The sequence below is a fragment of the Thamnophis sirtalis genome, unplaced genomic scaffold (genome assembly GCF_051295495.1).
Source record: "Thamnophis sirtalis isolate CommonGarterSnake01/CBP01778 unplaced genomic scaffold, rThaSir2_p1.2 scaffold_3, whole genome shotgun sequence".
In the NCBI taxonomy this organism is placed as follows: domain Eukaryota; kingdom Metazoa; phylum Chordata; class Lepidosauria; order Squamata; family Natricidae; genus Thamnophis; species Thamnophis sirtalis.
The window spans coordinates 90,562,089-90,578,779 of NW_028261383.1; the positions used below are offsets into that span (position 1 = coordinate 90,562,089).

At 38.8% G+C, this 16,691-nt stretch overlaps 1 protein-coding gene across 2 annotated transcripts in view; it reads left to right on the top strand.

Annotated features, from left to right (window-relative positions):
- The window catches only part of ADAMTS2 (ADAM metallopeptidase with thrombospondin type 1 motif 2), a 262,418-nt gene that overhangs the window by 193,387 nt on the left and 52,340 nt on the right, over positions 1-16,691 (top strand). For both annotated transcript variants that reach the window (XM_087709481.1, XM_087709482.1), the window contains exons 6-9: positions 4,017-4,173; positions 8,480-8,585; positions 13,569-13,712; positions 15,255-15,387. In XM_087709481.1, coding sequence (XP_087565607.1) covers positions 4,017-4,173; positions 8,480-8,585; positions 13,569-13,712; positions 15,255-15,387 — 540 coding nt within the window. The remainder of the gene's footprint in view (positions 1-4,016; positions 4,174-8,479; positions 8,586-13,568; positions 13,713-15,254; positions 15,388-16,691) is intronic.

The window sequence follows — 16,691 nt, forward strand, 5'->3', positions numbered from 1 at the left end:
ACAAAGATGAAAAGGATATTCTGGAATTCCAAGAAGTAGACATTCTTAGAAGATATTCCCCACCTACAATAACCTCTAGTACTGAAAATAGATCAGGATTATGATAATTATCAAATTAGAAAGCTACAGGAGTTAATGGAATACTGTATCTATAGAAATGTAGCAAGTAACAGAAAAGTCTGCAAACGTTTTCATCTACCGTATTTATGCCATCAAATCTGGAGGACAATGCAGTGCCCAATATCAATACCAAAGAAAGATGACTCAACAGAGTAGACAAACAATTATACAATATCCTTAACTTCATGGGCTAGCAAAATAGTATTTAGGCTTATCCAATGCAGATTAGAGCTGTACAAGAGTTGTTAAAGGAGATGGCAGAAGTTCAATCTGGTTTTAGAAAAGGATAAGAAATATCAGAAATATTGTAATGGCACTAATAGTAATTATCAGTAATTTAATTAACAGTAATTTAAAAAAACAAGAATAAAAGAAGTTAAGCATTGATTATTGAAAGACTTCAGCTTGTAGCAATCCTGTCAAACTATTGAATGTGTTTAGTAAAGCAGAAATTTGCAAAACATGCCATTGTCCTCAGCTAAGGTGTATATACATCAGAGGTGGGTTCCTACCAGTTCGCACCTATTCGGTAGAACCGGTTCGTCAAATCTACCGAACCGGTTAGAAGAGGTTCCACCAGTGGACCCAGAAAGCAGGCCACACCTACAGAAGAGGTTCCAAATTTTTTTGAAACCTACCACTGGCAAGGATCTGGTAACTTGCTACTTGGACCAATCTAAGTATAATTCATAATTTCATATCCGGTCACGTAGGCAGCAAGACACTCCCACAAAGGAGGCCACACCCACAGAGTAGGTTTCAACAATTTTTAAAACCCACCACTGATATACATGGAAAGCCAGACAGAACTCTGCTCCAGTGCAGAGGTTGGTTGTTTAATTCCATGTTAATTCCATAACATGGAAGTAAAGCACTTGCGAGAATAAATGGACAACTGGCTAAACAAATCAGTACTAAGCAGGAAGCAAGATAGCAGTACATGATGTCTCCTTAGGTGTTGTGCAATGCTTATACATACACGGAGTGCTTTGATGAATTTAAGAATTTGGATGATGGGGCTAATGGATATAGGTACACTTATGTATACAGATATTACCTTTTTGTTAGCTGAGAACTTAACTGAGTTGCAGCAAATGCTAGGTAGATTGCATGATGCCATGAAGAGTATCTACCTGAAAATTAATCAAAGATTGTTGTTCATGCTTATTTCTGGAAAATATCTCACACTATAAACTTACTACATGAGCCTAAGTCCCCATCTTCCCATCTCCAAATCTTTGTGTCTAAAATACAGGCATTAGCACTGTTGTGTCCATTATAGGGAGGGAGTGAATGAACGATACATACCAGTTAGGATGTCTCCTATGTATTATTTACGCTAATTGTACCTTCTTTTCTATCAAGTTTCGCTGTGCAACTTTGCACCTCTATGCAATAGTATGATTTTTGCTAGATATTTCACACGGTGTCAAGAGGCTGTGAGTCCAAGTAAGGGGAGTGGTTAATGGGAGAGAAAGTGGACATGCAGCAGGCTGAGAGTAATTTGGCTTGAGCACAGCTGCAGCAGGCCAACCCTGAGGCTTCAGGTGAGAAAAGCAAGCAGCTGCAGTCATGAGGAAGAGAAACTGCTTTCTACACCTGATCCGAGACCATGTAGGGAAGTTTTCCTTCCACATTCAGACTACAGCCCTTAGCTTTATTGTGTAAGGGCATTTGTAATCAATTACATAGTGTGATGTGTTTCTAGGCCATGTGATTTAGCTTTCGGTATCACACGAATTCACAAGTATTAAATTATTCCTGTCTATCAACTTTAGATCAGTTCTCTTCCCCCCCCCCTTCTCTGCAGTTATCTACAAAAGTGAAATGTATCACTTTACTTTAAATAAGTATATATACAATTGAAAGTGAATAGGTCAGCATGCAATTTGTAAAGCCATTTTAAAATATATCATAAAAATCCAAGAGGAGGATTTACTTATTTATTGTTCGTTTGGTTTTGTTTCTTTTTTTTATTTGTTCATTTTAGTTTCTTACAAGCCAATGTGGAATATCATAAATGTGACATTTTTAGAATGTCATAAATAAATCTTTCTTGACAGAGAATTCCATTCTCACACTGCATAGAAAGCTTTCTACTGCATTTGGGTCAGTTTTGTGTCTGTCACTTCTGAGTCATAGAAAAATTTCTGGAGCTTGAACAATAACAAAAAAAGGAAGCTGAACTTGATTACATCAACTAAGCAGTGCATTTGGAGAATTAAAATAGATTGAATCTCACATTTAGCACCTATAATGGCAAAAGGAAGTGAAAGCCTATTTTTCTTTTGAACTTGTAAACATGACATAACCAAGTCTGATTCCCCACATTACATTATCTTGTTAGGAACTATATTTCTTCATAAAGTTCCTTTCAGTCTTTTGTGACAAATAGAAAGAAATATTACTTATCTCCATATAAACAGAATGAAATTGACAAAAGGCAATGGAGATTGAGCCCATGTAATTGATATATGTAAACCCGAAAAGCAACAATCAGTCAGCAAAACTGTAGAAGCTCCAGTCCATAGCCTAATCCCATCAAAGTTCCACTCACTGGTCTGAAGAGCCATATCAAATGCTATTTCCGGTGCATCTGCTACTTCAAAAAAAAAATGGCTCTGCTTACATAGACAAAGAATAATCTGGTTTCCTTCCCATGGTTTCAGCATCCTAGAGTCCTAGAATTTCCAGCTCCAGAATTCAAAATTCCTTGGAAGAACTTCTATTGTATTCTGTTTCTCTTTTCTGTAAAATGGAATCCAATAATTATCATTTCAATAAAATATATGATATTTCCTTGAACCTTAGAGTTATGCTCCATTTTTTACAATACCTCTTTCACAAATCATGGTAGTATTCTAGCAATATTTGATCATATAACTTATTTTTAATCATAGACTGCAGAAAATATAAAGATATTTCAACTAATTACAAGAGTGTTTGATCAATTTAAATTCAGGTTAATAATCTATGCAAACGTCATCTTTCAAACAAGAAACACTACTCCTTTTATGAAACTGCCATTACTCCTACTACTATAGTTCCTGTAGCAATTTTCTTGACAACTAATATATTAGAGGCAAAGTAGGTACTTGATATAATTTTATAGTATTTATTTCCATATGGCTACATAAATTAGGGTAGATATGTCTACGGATAAGAAGGGAGAAAATATTATAGCATAATTATTCTTCCACTTTAATAGGTGAGCTGGAAGCATCACACAAGTGATGTTATTTTGCCTAATTGGTTTAGAACAGCTACTCATATAGTAATAGACAATTGAGGCATGCTTGCTACATCAATTGTACCAAAAGTCATAATACAAGTCTTATTTATAACCTGTTCCTTCAAAAAGATACACCAAAATAGCAGTCCTTCCCACTCCCAATGTTTAAAAATGTAAAAAATAAAATAAACATTTGATGTGGTATGTATGTAGTATAATTGTTCAGTGTGTTTGGCATGTTGGAACATAAACTCTGTCTAAAAAGCTGCTCTTTGTCTCATATATGACTATTTTTTTAAAAGCAAAATTTTCCTCATATTTATGTTGCTTCAGAACTCAGTTTTTAAAAAAAATGCTATTAAATGTATAAGTTTGGTGATGCTATAGAACTGGGATTCCTACATCAATATATAACTGAGTTGAAAAATAAATTTTCTTTGGTTTAAATCATCTGTAATCCTATTTCCTGTGGAATTCCTCATTCAGAGAATAACAAATTACTTGTACCTACCAGGTATCTCAATCTGGATGCAGCATTTCCATAACACTCTATGATGGAACAAATTTACATCTGAATTTTCTTTGTATTACTGAAAAAGTTAGTTAAAATCAACCTAACTTTTTTTCTTTCCTTCCTTTTTTCTTTTCTTTCTTTTCTTTATAGTCCATGAGTTTAATTGAGATTGGCAATCCTTCTCAAAGTTTAGAGAATGTGTGTCGTTGGGCCTACCTACAACAAAAACCTGATACTGGGCATGCAGAATATCATGACCATGCAATTTTTCTCACAAGGCAGGACTTTGGACCTTCTGGAATGCAAGGTAAGTAACCTACTACCAATCACCCCATCTAACTTGTACTGTTAACCAGGCCAGTCAGTGAAAAACAAATCTCAATTATTAATACTTTGCTACTGAGCACAGATGGACAAATGACATTCTATAGATCCTTTGCAGGCCTATTTTCTCACTGAGCCCCTGGAGATGCTATGCTAAGCCCTCCCCACCATTCAGCCAAAGAGCCATGCAATGACTCTCTGAGACATACTATGGTCTGTCCTTCTCCACACTAGCAGCTAAAAACTTTGAAGGCTAAAATAATATTGGCTGTCACCAACATAATCTTACCTTTTAAATGGCCTCTCTTTCCGAGGTCTCAAGTCTAGGGAGAAGATAGTTTAAACAGATAAGGAATGGTTTGCCTACATCAGGCATCTTAACACCAGTGGTGGGATTCAAATAATTTAACAACCGGTTCTCTGCCCTAATGACAATCTGGGTAGGTGGGGCTCGGTGGTCATGTGACTGGGTAGGTGTGGCCAACTCAAGGTCACTCAGGTCAATGGACGCTTCGCCTTAGCTGTTACAATGTAATAAGGGTTAACCGGAGAGGCGGTTTCTGTAAGCAGGTCAATAAATATTAGGCTAGAAACAACACTAGAATGTTTCCTTCCTGCCTTCCTTACAGGATTAGCCCTGTAAAGTGGAAAAAAACAAAAGGAGATTTCTTCCAACAATCGGTTCTCTGAACTACTTAGAAAGTTACCAACCGGTTCTCCCGAATAGTTGCGAACTGGCTGAATTCCACCACTGATGAGCACTCTCTCAATTTTTTGCAGTAAGCATACTGAGTGGGGGATTCTCAGAGTTGACTTCTGCATCTAAATGATGCCAAGTTGGAGGGGGCTGTCTTACGTGAATACGCTATGAAGGCCCGACTAACAAATCTATCAGCTCAGACAGTACTTGAAAGCAGAATAATATGTGTTCCTCCCACCACTTTAGAAGGACTATCAGACCATATCTGTTTCTCTTTAATTGGCCTTTGTCAAGTTGTTTCAGATTTATCCTTCAGTGTTCAGGGATTTCTCAACATTTTTCTTCTTAACAAAGCCAAAGTAATCCTGCCATTTAATAGCCTTGCAACTACTTTGGGACACAGATCTTAAATGTTTTAGTTGGAAAGCGTAGTAATTTCTTGAAATATATTTCTGAACTGAAGAACATATTTCATTTACAAGATTTTTTAGCAGTGCTTTGAGGCCCACATATTTTCTCAAGGAATATAAAAACAAAAAGGAAATAAAACACCATGACTGAAAACTACAATTCAATCCTTTCTTCTCTAGCTAAATACATGGTTGGATCAGTTGGTTAAAAGTTAACAGGGAATTCATTCATAATTAAGTGCTGCGCAACCTGCTGTTTCAATTTCAGTTACCTTTTTTAAATAATTTATATGAAAGGTTTTAAGAACAATAATAAAAACACCACCTGCAAAAAAAAATTGAACAGAAAGAGTGAAAAAGAAATAAAGAAATAATAGAAAAAAAATAAAAGAACATAGGGGAAAATGGAAAAAAGCAAGATATAAAGACATAAAGAAGAGGCTTCTAATTCTTCACAGCAGCTATAAATATAATTATATTTTAATCTCATTCTGTAAAACATGGGGTGCTTCAGAGGTGGGTTTCTACCAGTTCGCACCTATTCGGTAGAATCGGTTCGTCAAATCTACCACCAGTGGACCCGGAAAGCAGGCCACACCTATAGAAGAGGTTCCAAAAATTTTTGAAACCCACCATTGCTACACACACACACACACACACACATACACACACACAAACACACACATACACACACAGGCTGATATATATAGAGAGAGAGAAGAGAAAGAAAGGAAGAAATAAATAAAAATAAAATAAAAAAGAAAGAAAAAGAGTGAGAGAGATGAAAAAAAGAAAAAAGGGACAGAGAGACAAAATGAAGGAAAGAGAGAGAGAGAGAAAGAAAGAAAGAAATAAAGAAGGAAAGAAAGAAAGAAAGAAAGAAAGAAAGAAAGAAAGAAAGAAAGAAAGAAAGAAAATGCATGGCCGGCAAGCCACTCCCACCAGGTCACATGGCTGGCAAGCCACTACCACAAAGGAGGCCACACCCACAGAGTAGGTTCCAAAAATTTTTGAAACCCACCACTGGGGTGCTTAGATCTGACCCATGGGGCTACTCTGGGAACATGAGAGGACAGCATGCACCCCTGGTAAGCTACATTTTTGCTGGCAGAGGGCTGCAGGAGGAGGAAGAAAGGAGAAAGAAGAATGAAGGAAAAAGAGGGGAAAAAAGGAAGGGACGAAGGGAGGGAGGGAGGGGGAAGAAAAAAGAAGAAAAGGAAGGAAGGCAGGAAGGAGGGAAGGAAGAAGATTATAATGAGAATGAGGGAGGGTCTGAGGAAAGTCCTGCTTAACTCTTGGCTGTTATGGGTGCCCCAACATGAGTGATTGAGCTGGCCACACCCAGCTCCCCACCCCCGAAGTCAAGCAGAACCCTGATATGGCCCTCAATGAAATCAACCTTGACACCCCTGCTCTAAAGTTATAACTCTCTTCTTTATATCATCTATCTAATTACAAATTCATTTCTTTTCCTTTTTATGCAAAAAAATCTATAAGGGTTTTCGGTCACTAATAAATGTGGATATTATCTTTTCTCTGTTGTTGTTGTTTCAGTTACTTAATTTGTGTTCAAAATTGTGTGCATTTCCCTGAATGCATTTGCACTCGCCTAGTACTGTAAAGTCTACAGATTTAATTTCACTCACAAGTTTTTGTTTTCTTGGGAGTGATTGTGTAACTTAGTTGCATAAGGATGATTAGATCACTCGATTCTCATAAAGGCCTGCAGCATCTACAGGTTTTATTTTATTCCTGAAAATAAGGAATTCGCTTCATTCTGCTGATTTATATAACTGGATGGTTGGTTGAGCGAGCCAAGGTTTATATTCTGGTTGCTGAACAGTGCTGGAGGTGGAAGCAAATTAACAGTCATCATGATATTAATAGTGATAGTATCTGCTGAAGAAAATATTGGATTATAGTAATGAGTAATTTAATATTGATGCACATCTTTAGGCCAGTAATTGGATTATTATTATGAAATGAATACAATTTCTTTGGAAGAACGTGGATTAGTTGGAAGGACAACAGATTAGGAAGGTTTTCAAGCCACAGAGAAATCCTTCAGTTCATAGATCAGTGTTGGCAAATCTTTTTGGCACCGAGTTCCAAAATGGGAGTGTGCACATGCTGGAAACTGGAAGAGCAGTTGCCCAATGCGCATGCGCCCAGCCGGCAGATGATCTTCAGTTTTCCGGCATGCATGCATGCACAAAGACCAGCTTACCAGTGTGCATGTATGCACCAGAAACTGGAAGATCATTTTCCTAGTGTGCACATGTGCAGCGGAGAGCTACTATTCCAGTTTCCAGCATTTCTGCGCACATGAAGACCATCTGGATTCCTGCATGGCAGAATCTAGAAGAGGAACAGGCTATGGCTCCTGTGCCTAGAGGGAAGGTTCTGTGTGCCACTTCCGGCACGCCTGCCATAGGTTCGCCATTATAGTCATAGATGCTCTTCAATATTATTCCTGTTCAGATAAGCAGGAACTAAAGAGAACAGAGAACAGAATATTCCAAAGTCAAAGCATACTTCCCTGAGGTGACTGAAATGTCAGTCACTAAATTCTGTTTTTTTGCCCATGTCTTGGTCCCACCTTGGCATTTTCCATATGAGGATGGTAAAGCTTTTTAAAGGTACTTTTTATGACATTCTTTATCACTGGTACAACTTTCTATTGTTTATTCTGAATAGGGTCCTGATTCACTTCAGCAGTGAACCTCTCTTTTGAAGTTTCGATTTGGGAAAATCTGATACCCATTCCTAATTTCTGATTAGGTTCCGTTTTGTACACACACACTCATTTTATAGCCATTGCACCTTATTTCCTATTACATTTCAACCATACACATTTCTTCCTAAAATATTTGTGGCTCCTTCATGTAAAATGCTTTTATATAAACTCTCTCTAAAAATATCTTTGGTAAAGATTTTTTCATAAAAAGCTCATCTTATTTACCTGTTGGTATTTTTTTTAAAAAGCATAGCTTTCTGCATTTTCTCTCCATTTCAGAGCACAGCACCTTTCATTGTAATGAATATCATTTTCCCTTTTGCTTCTCTTTTTATTTAGGTAAGACTTCTGTTGCAAGATCACTTGGAGACTGGTGCTCTTAAATAGTTATTTGAGCTTCATTTTCTTTTTCTTCATTAGAGTTTTATCTTATCCTTAACAGGCTATGCTCCAGTTACTGGCATGTGTCATCCAGTTCGAAGCTGTACACTTAATCACGAAGATGGCTTCTCCTCAGCATTTGTTGTAGCCCATGAAACTGGACACGTGTAAGTAGCACTTCCATACAGGTGTCATGATCCTGCATGTTATATGTTTGGTGCAGTGATGTGCAGTGAGGTTTATGGCTGGTGAGGCGGTCTTCTCCCCTGACATCCCACTGTCTAAAGCACTTTCTTTCTTTTGCCTGCCTGACCTCTGACAGGCGGGTGAAAGAAAGTGCCAGTCTGCCTGCTTGCTTTCTTTTGCCCGCCTCTATGTCCACCACGGACATAGAGGCGGGCAAAAGAAAGCGAGCTGGCAGCCTGTCACTTTTTTTCTTTTGCCCAGAGGTGGGCAGCTCAGAGCAAAAGAAAGAAAGCACCAGCCTGCCAGTTTGCCCAAACTGCCCGCCTCTGGGCAAAAGATAGTAGCAGCCCGCCAGCAGAGGCAGGCAAAAGACCCACGTCTGATGGCAGGCTGCCATGGACACAGAGAAAGAAAGCTGGCGGGCTGCCCTCCCTGCCTCTCCGAATCCTACCCCCTTCCCTCTCTTCACTCTCAATCAAACTCTCTCTCAAATTGAGAGAGAGTTTGTTTGAGTGAAGAAACAAACACACGCATGTACACACACACACACACACACACAAACACACACAAACACACAAATTACTTACAATTACTTACAAATTACATTAATTTTGAATTCCTCCCTCCGACCCACATACCTTTTGCAGATGTTTCACAGAGGATTTCAACTCAGCTCTTGCCTGCCATCATGAAAATGTAAAAATGTAAAAGGAAAAAGGCAAGAGCTGCTGAGGTCAGGCTGGGCTAGCTGCTGCCAGAGTCCCCAATGGATGACTCTGCTAAACTGTTTAAAAAAGCCTCTAAAAAACGTGCTCTATGGGAGGAGGCAAGAGAACCACGTGCCTCATCTACGTAAGGAACTTTTTGGCTTTTAATCCTTGCTTAACTCTGCTCGAGTGATCATAAAGTCAGACTAAATGAGGCACGTGGTTCTCCTGCCTCCTCCTGTAGAGGGCGCTTTTTAGAGGCTTTTTTAAACAGTTAAGCACTAAGCAGAGTCATCCACTGTGACTCTGGCAGCAACTAGCTCAGCCTTTTTCCTTTTACATTTTTTTTCTTTTCATGATGACAGTGGTGAGGCCCTGCCTCCCCTGCCTGCCCTGACTGCACGTCACTGGTTTGGTGGGATATTATTTCAGTCATTTCAGTGGAGAGAGTCAGAGCTTACAAGCAAAAGGATGCAGTTGCAGATTAGTTTATTTCATTTATACAGGGAGTCTTCAGGAAGAAAAAAAATGATTCACAGAATCTTAGAATATATGAATTGGAATGGAACTTAAACATTATCAAGGCCCAACCCCTCCTCACTGCAGGAATTCACTAAATTATCTACAACAGGTGACCATCTCCTCCTTGTTTGAAACCCCCCTCCCCTGTTAAAGAGTCTATAACTCCTGCCCTCGCTCTGTTATAATTTAGGCATAAAATACCTTATTATAAAATAATAAAATACCTAATTTTATAATTTGCCACTTTTCTTCATTTCTTCTTCATTATTTATGTATTCAGTTTAATCCCATTACATTTTAGTAAATTGATTTTTAAATAGCCTCGCTAATCAGATCATGGCCATTACCCATGGGGATGCAGCTTGCATTTGTAATAGGGCCAGTGATGGTTTTCTTTTACCTTTGCTACCGGTTTGGAACTGGGAGGGCACATGCTCACACGCTCGCTTCGCTTGCTGGTGGTGCTTCTACGCATGCGCAAAGCGGCCATGATGACGTCTGGGCAGGTGGGTGGAGTCTCCTGCCCAGCCGCTACCAGTTTGCCCAAACTGGGGTGAACCGGCAGAAAACCACCTCTGAATAGGGCTTAGAATCCTTATTGCTCTTCTTTTTACTTCTAGTATATCTAAGGTAGGGAGAGATCTATGCATCAGATTTGAATTGATTCTTATCTAGATGCAAATTGTTTGCGCTCTGAAGTTCAATAGCTTTGCCCAGCCACATGGATAAGTTGATGATAGGATTCCCTTGGTGGCCTTCCTCATATGCACTGAAGAAAGGAACTCTTTTCCACGGTCTTATAAAAACAACTCCCCAGCCTTTGCAGACTTTTTCATGTTTTGAATTCTTCTCTAGCCAACAGTAGCATCATAAAATATTTTATTGTTGAGAAAAGAAGAGAGTGGAGAAAAACCCTGCATTGCTGGAACAAATGTGTTGTGTAGAAAACAGTTGTAATTGTTTTTCTCTTTCTCAGAAAGACACAGAGTCACCAGTGCACAAGGGGGAACAGAGGGGAATCAGTTCATCCCCTCCGTCATATTCCTAATGTTTATTTTCTGTTTGGGAAGATGAAGATTTGCAGCTGGGCATAGTCTCTATCTGGGAAGGCTCCCCAGCTAATTTATTATTATTATTGCGTGTTTAATCTTTGGTGAGATCCGCACCCTTTGGGGCTAGTTGGTAGCTCAACAGCTCGAGTTCTAACCAAGGACCTAGGAACTGTTAAGGTACCATAGGAGGATATAAGCTGTTCCAAGTAGGGTGGTTTTTTGTAGAACTAGGGTGTTCAAGTCTTTTATTTTTATTATATTTGTATTATAATAAATATTATTATTATTTATTGTTGTTGTTGTTATTGTTGAAAAGAAGGGAATCTAAATCAGTGTTTTCAAACTTGACAACTTATGATGTGTGGACTTTAATTCCCAGAGTCGCCCAGCCAACTTTTAAGAGTTGTCAAATTTCAAAAACATTGATCTAAATACAGATGGATGGAAGCCTCCACAAACTGACCCTTGCTGCAGAAATTGTCTTCTGGTTGTCATTCATGTGGGAAAGAAAAGAGAGCCACCGACTCAATCTTTCCCCCCCCCCGTGTTTAAAAATAAGCAGAGTAGATTGCCTACTAGGATACTAGTAAAGCTGCCAAGCTTCCCTCCACACACTGGTGCTGCTGTCCTCATGTAAAGGGTAGACCGCAATGGTCAGAGAGTTGTCTTTGGAACAGGCCTGTATTTGTATGCATAAGATTAACCCCAATTTGTGGCAAAGGGCCAGGATTTTTAAAGCTTTGTCATTATTCTTTATGCAAAAAAGGGGGGGTTTAAATACTAAGCAGTAAGGAGTTGACCCACTCTGGATCAGAACAGAGGTTTTGCAGGAATTGTATATAGGTAGTCCTTGACTTACAACAGTTCATTTAGTGACCATTCCAAGTTACAATGGCACTGAAAAAAATGTGACTTATGGCTGTTTTCATAGTTGCAACCTTTTCAGCATTCCCATGATCCCATGATCAACATTCAGATGCATGCCAACTGTTTCATATTGATGACCTCTGCTGTGCCCCAGTGTCATGTGACCCCCTTTTGTGCCCTTCTGATAAGCAAAGTCAAGAAGGGAACCAGATTCACTTAACAACCAAGTTACTAACTTATCAGCTGCAGGGATTCCCTTAACAACTCTGGCAAGAAAAGTCATAAAATGGGGCAAAACTCACTTAACAAATGTCTCACTTAACAATACAAAATTGGGCTCAGTTGTGGTCATAAGTCAAGGACTACCTATATTTTGTTTGTTTGATATGGAAACAACTCATGGTCACAGTTTACCAAATTGCTTAACTTGCACAGCTTTTATCTGCACCGTTCTTGAGAATTTGAACCTGATTTTCTCAGGCAGGATTTTTTGTACTTTAGGAGTTGCTTTTTTTGTTCCCTGAATTGAAAAACCTTTAGTGTCTCAAGAGTATAAAAGCTCCCAGAACTATATATCTCCCTCCACATTTTATTTAATGGATAGTCAATGCTGTTTTTTTTTATATTATGCACTGATTGCTTCCTGTCCTTTTAAAAATCCTGATTTATTGGGATTCTTAAGATTGTACCTGTGCATGATTTCTCCCCTTTCTCCTCTAGCATTTGTAATTATTTATGACTGAAAAGTGAAGTAAACAGAACAAGGTCAAAAGGGAAATGTCATTTCCTGCATTACCACAGATGTCAGCAATGTTAGGGTGCAAGAATTTATCCTAAGGAGTCTCCATTAGAATTCACATTAAACTCTTATTGCATGTGCCTCAACAAGGAATAAAATAGGCAGTGTGGGCACATTATTAGATAAAGTTCTCTGCCACTTGGTCAAATGAGGCAGTGCCCCACATACATGAATGACAATCAGCTGAAGCATTCACACACCGATTATGGGATGCATAATAAGGGCATTGACCTTATCGACCAGCTGGCCAGCAGAGCATTTTTAAGGCTGCCCAACAAGCAAGAGAAAAGGCTACCATTGTAATACTGTATGAAGGCAGAACAATAGTGGAATAGATTGAGTAAAAATAAATGGAGCACTAGAAGGCATCTTCATAAAGACATACAGGGCTTCTAAGGGGTTGCCACAAAGAAGAGGGGGTCAACGTATTCTCCAAAGCATTGAAAGCAGTACAAGAAGCAATAGATGGAAACTAATCAAGGAGAGATGCAACCTAGAACCAAGGAGAAATTTCCTGACAGAACAATTAATCAGTGGAACAACTTGCCTCCAGAAGTTGTGAATGCTCCAGCACTGGACGTTTTGAAGAAGATGTTGGATAACCATTTGTCTGAAATGGTATAGGGTTTCCTGCCTGTGCAGGGGGTTGGACAAGAAGACCTCCAAGGTCTCTTCCTGTTATTATGTTATTCTGACATCTTCAACCTGCTTTAGGAGCCAGGACTTCATAATACCATTGTAGCTAATATTCAATGGTGTAGACCTAGAAGGCAGACCAGTGGGAACTCCCATCTTTGACTTGGATCAAAATAAATTAAGCCACTTTGTAACAGTGTCCTGATGTACAGACTTCACAGCAGAAGCCATGCTGGCTCCAGTAGTCAGGGGGTGAGTGGGTGGTTCATGTTTGGCAAAATCATACTAAATCATGAACAAATGCATTGCAAGAAGAATAAACAGCTGCTTTTATTCATTCGTTTAAAGCACTCCCCTTTGTCCTGACTTGTCTTCTTCTAGATTAGGCATGGAACACGATGGCCAAGGGAACCGATGTGGGGATGAAGTGCGGATGGGAAGTATAATGGCGCCACTGGTCCAGGCTGCATTCCATCGCTTCCATTGGTCTCGCTGCAGCCAACAGGAACTGAACCGATACCTGCAGTGAGTACAAGGATAGAGAAGGATCAATTCTCAAGAGTTGTATGGCACCATTTCATTAGCTAGAAAACATGGTGATGAATCAGAACATTTTCCTGCTAGAAAAAGTTAAAAATTAAATGAAATTTGTTATCCTGGACTAATTTATTATGCTATGGTGGCACAGGGGTTTAGAGTGCAGTACTGCAGGCTACTACTTCTGCTGCCTGCTGTCTGCCTGCAATTTGGCAGTTCAAATCTCACCAGGCTTAAGGTTGACTCAGCCTTCCATCCTTCTGAGGTGGGTAAAATGAGGTCCCAGATTGTTGGGGGAAATATGCTGACTCTGTAAATCGCCTAGAGAGGGCTGTAAAGCACTATGAAGCAGTATATAAGTCTAAGTGCTACTGCTACTGCTATTTGCTCTGAACTAAGTAAGATTCACTTCTAAATAACCGTTCATTGGATTGCTTTGTAAGGAAGTACTAAGGCTATTTTGTAAGCAGTTACATCTTTTATTTTTTCAGAATAGGTTTCTTCTCAGTTCTGATTTTAAATCAATTTTTATCCTATTTGTTTTTTATTAGTTAAAACACATGGGAATAAATACATGTTTGTAAAATCTTTCCAGTCCCTTTAAAGTTATATTTATTACATAAAAAAACTCTTTTTGGGGTTTATGTTTTTAAGAAATAACATTGGCAAAGACAAGGGTCCATGATAAATAAATGTCTCTGTGACAGCAGGGTGGCCTCTTTCAAAGATAAAATAGGGATATGCCCTGAAAACTGTGAGTGGTAACTAGAATTCTTATAATTGCCATCTCTGTTATGGTGATGTTAAGGAGGAGGTATCACTTTTGAGTTTACTTATCCAAGATTTGGGTAACTCATCTTGTTAGATTACCAGATTGGTCCTTGTTACTAAACTCTTGCTTACGTAACACACGTTAGCATAATTTTTGAAGTGAAAATACAATTAGAATTTGTTTTGTGGCATCAAATATGCTCCATTTGCCAAGATTTGTCCTTATGTTTATTTTTTTCAAGCTTATATTTCCATTAGCAACATGTAAAAAAAAAGAAAAAGAAATGAGAACCACACCATAAAACTGAAGAAAGGTTACAGACATAATGAAATTATTATAGCAATCATTTTTATTTAATTTAAACTGCTTCCATTAAATGCCAGTCATTTTTCACCAAACAGATGAATCTAATAACCGCCAATAAATCACTTATTATGCATATGGAAATAGTTTCATCTCTATTTATAGCAACTTCTTTTTTAATTATTCTTCTCTTCTCCAGATGACTCTCCCAAGGTGTTTATTATAGAGAGAGAATTTCCTTGCAACTGAGGGTTATAATAAATGTTCTCTGGTTTCAGATGCTAATTTACTAAAGTGAATGCTAGGTTTGATATACCTAAGTATGAAGTGTAGTTTCTGAACTCATTTCTGAGAAAGCATGTCCTTGGTTATGTTGGAACAACCATGGACCGAAACTCACAATGCTTAAAACCTCCCACGATCCATTTTTGTGACAGTGACTTTTTCCACTGTAGTTCCTACGATTGCCTGCGTGATGATCCTTTTGACCATGATTGGCCTTCCCTTCCGCAACTGCCAGGACTCCACTATTCCATGAATGAGCAGTGCCGCTTTGATTTTGGTTTGGGCTACATGATGTGCACAGCTGTGAGTATTTAATCGAATTCTGCTGGCCCTTATCCAGGGCCTTTGAAAGCATCCCTGTCAGGCCTGGAGGCCATCTTTTACAGGCCTGCCACATTTTCTACTGTGGGAAAATGGGCGGGGGGAGCATCAGAAGACAGACAAAATGGCTGACGGGTACAGAGCAAAGCTTACTGGCACTCGATGAGGTGTCTCGGAAAGTTGTGTAAACATCCTGTTTTCAAAACAACTGGAATTCTAACAATTATGATGCTATAATTTCATTAGATGGTTTTGGAAATAGAAGATTTAGGGAAAGAAGAGGCTTTTATTACAATTAACTCCCAGAGTTCCGGGGATTGGTTGCATAAGGGTTTCTCTTCTGCCTTATGTAGGAGGGAATTAGATGCATGTACTCAATGACCTATCATGGTTATTTAGTGAGTGTAGCTGTCAATCCATACATGTACCATCCAGCTTCTCCAAAAGTAGTAGACTTGAATTATCTATGCCCAGACTTCTTTCCCCCAAATCCTAAGAATTTTACAAAACAATAATTGGATAATTAAAGACCTCCCCCACCCCACTTTAAAACAATCTGGAAGCTGCAATGCAAAAAGTGTCATAAATTTAAAGGGTTTTTGAAACAACAGTCAGAACAAAAACAGTAAACTAAAATTAATACTATTAAAAAGAAAGGCCCTTAGATTCTGAAAGGTTATTAATTGTAAAGCAAGAAGGACTTCCATGGAAAGGCTGCCTAAGGCAAAGCTGGCCACCAAAGTCTTTTGCTTGGATGACTTAAACTTAGCCCTGTAATATTTTCTTCTGGCTCAGAGACTTTCTGAGGCTCTCTGTGGTATGTAAATAATTCAAACAGGAAGACAACCTCTCCCAATTCTGGCATGGAATTAATTTGATTTTCCAGATGAAGAGCACTCTCCACAAAGCATATGGCATGTGCACACATACACACAAACACACACACATACACACACACACCTTCTGTTGAGAGAAAGTGACTAGCCATGGATTTTTCATGATCTGACCAAAAGACCCTGTTGTGATAAATGATCTTTGTTCCATTTGATCATCTTCTCTTTTGGGGGGGAATGGTCTAGACCAGTGTTTCTCAACCTTGGCAACTTGAAGATGTCCGGACTTCAACTCCCAGAATTCCCCAGCCAGCGAATGCTGGCTGGGGAATTCTGGGAGTTGAAGTCCGGACATCTTCAAGTTGCCAAGGTTGAGAAACACTGGTCTAGATATTTATAATACTACTATAACAGTCATGTCCAGTTTAAGCCTGTAGTTATCAGTAAAAAAAT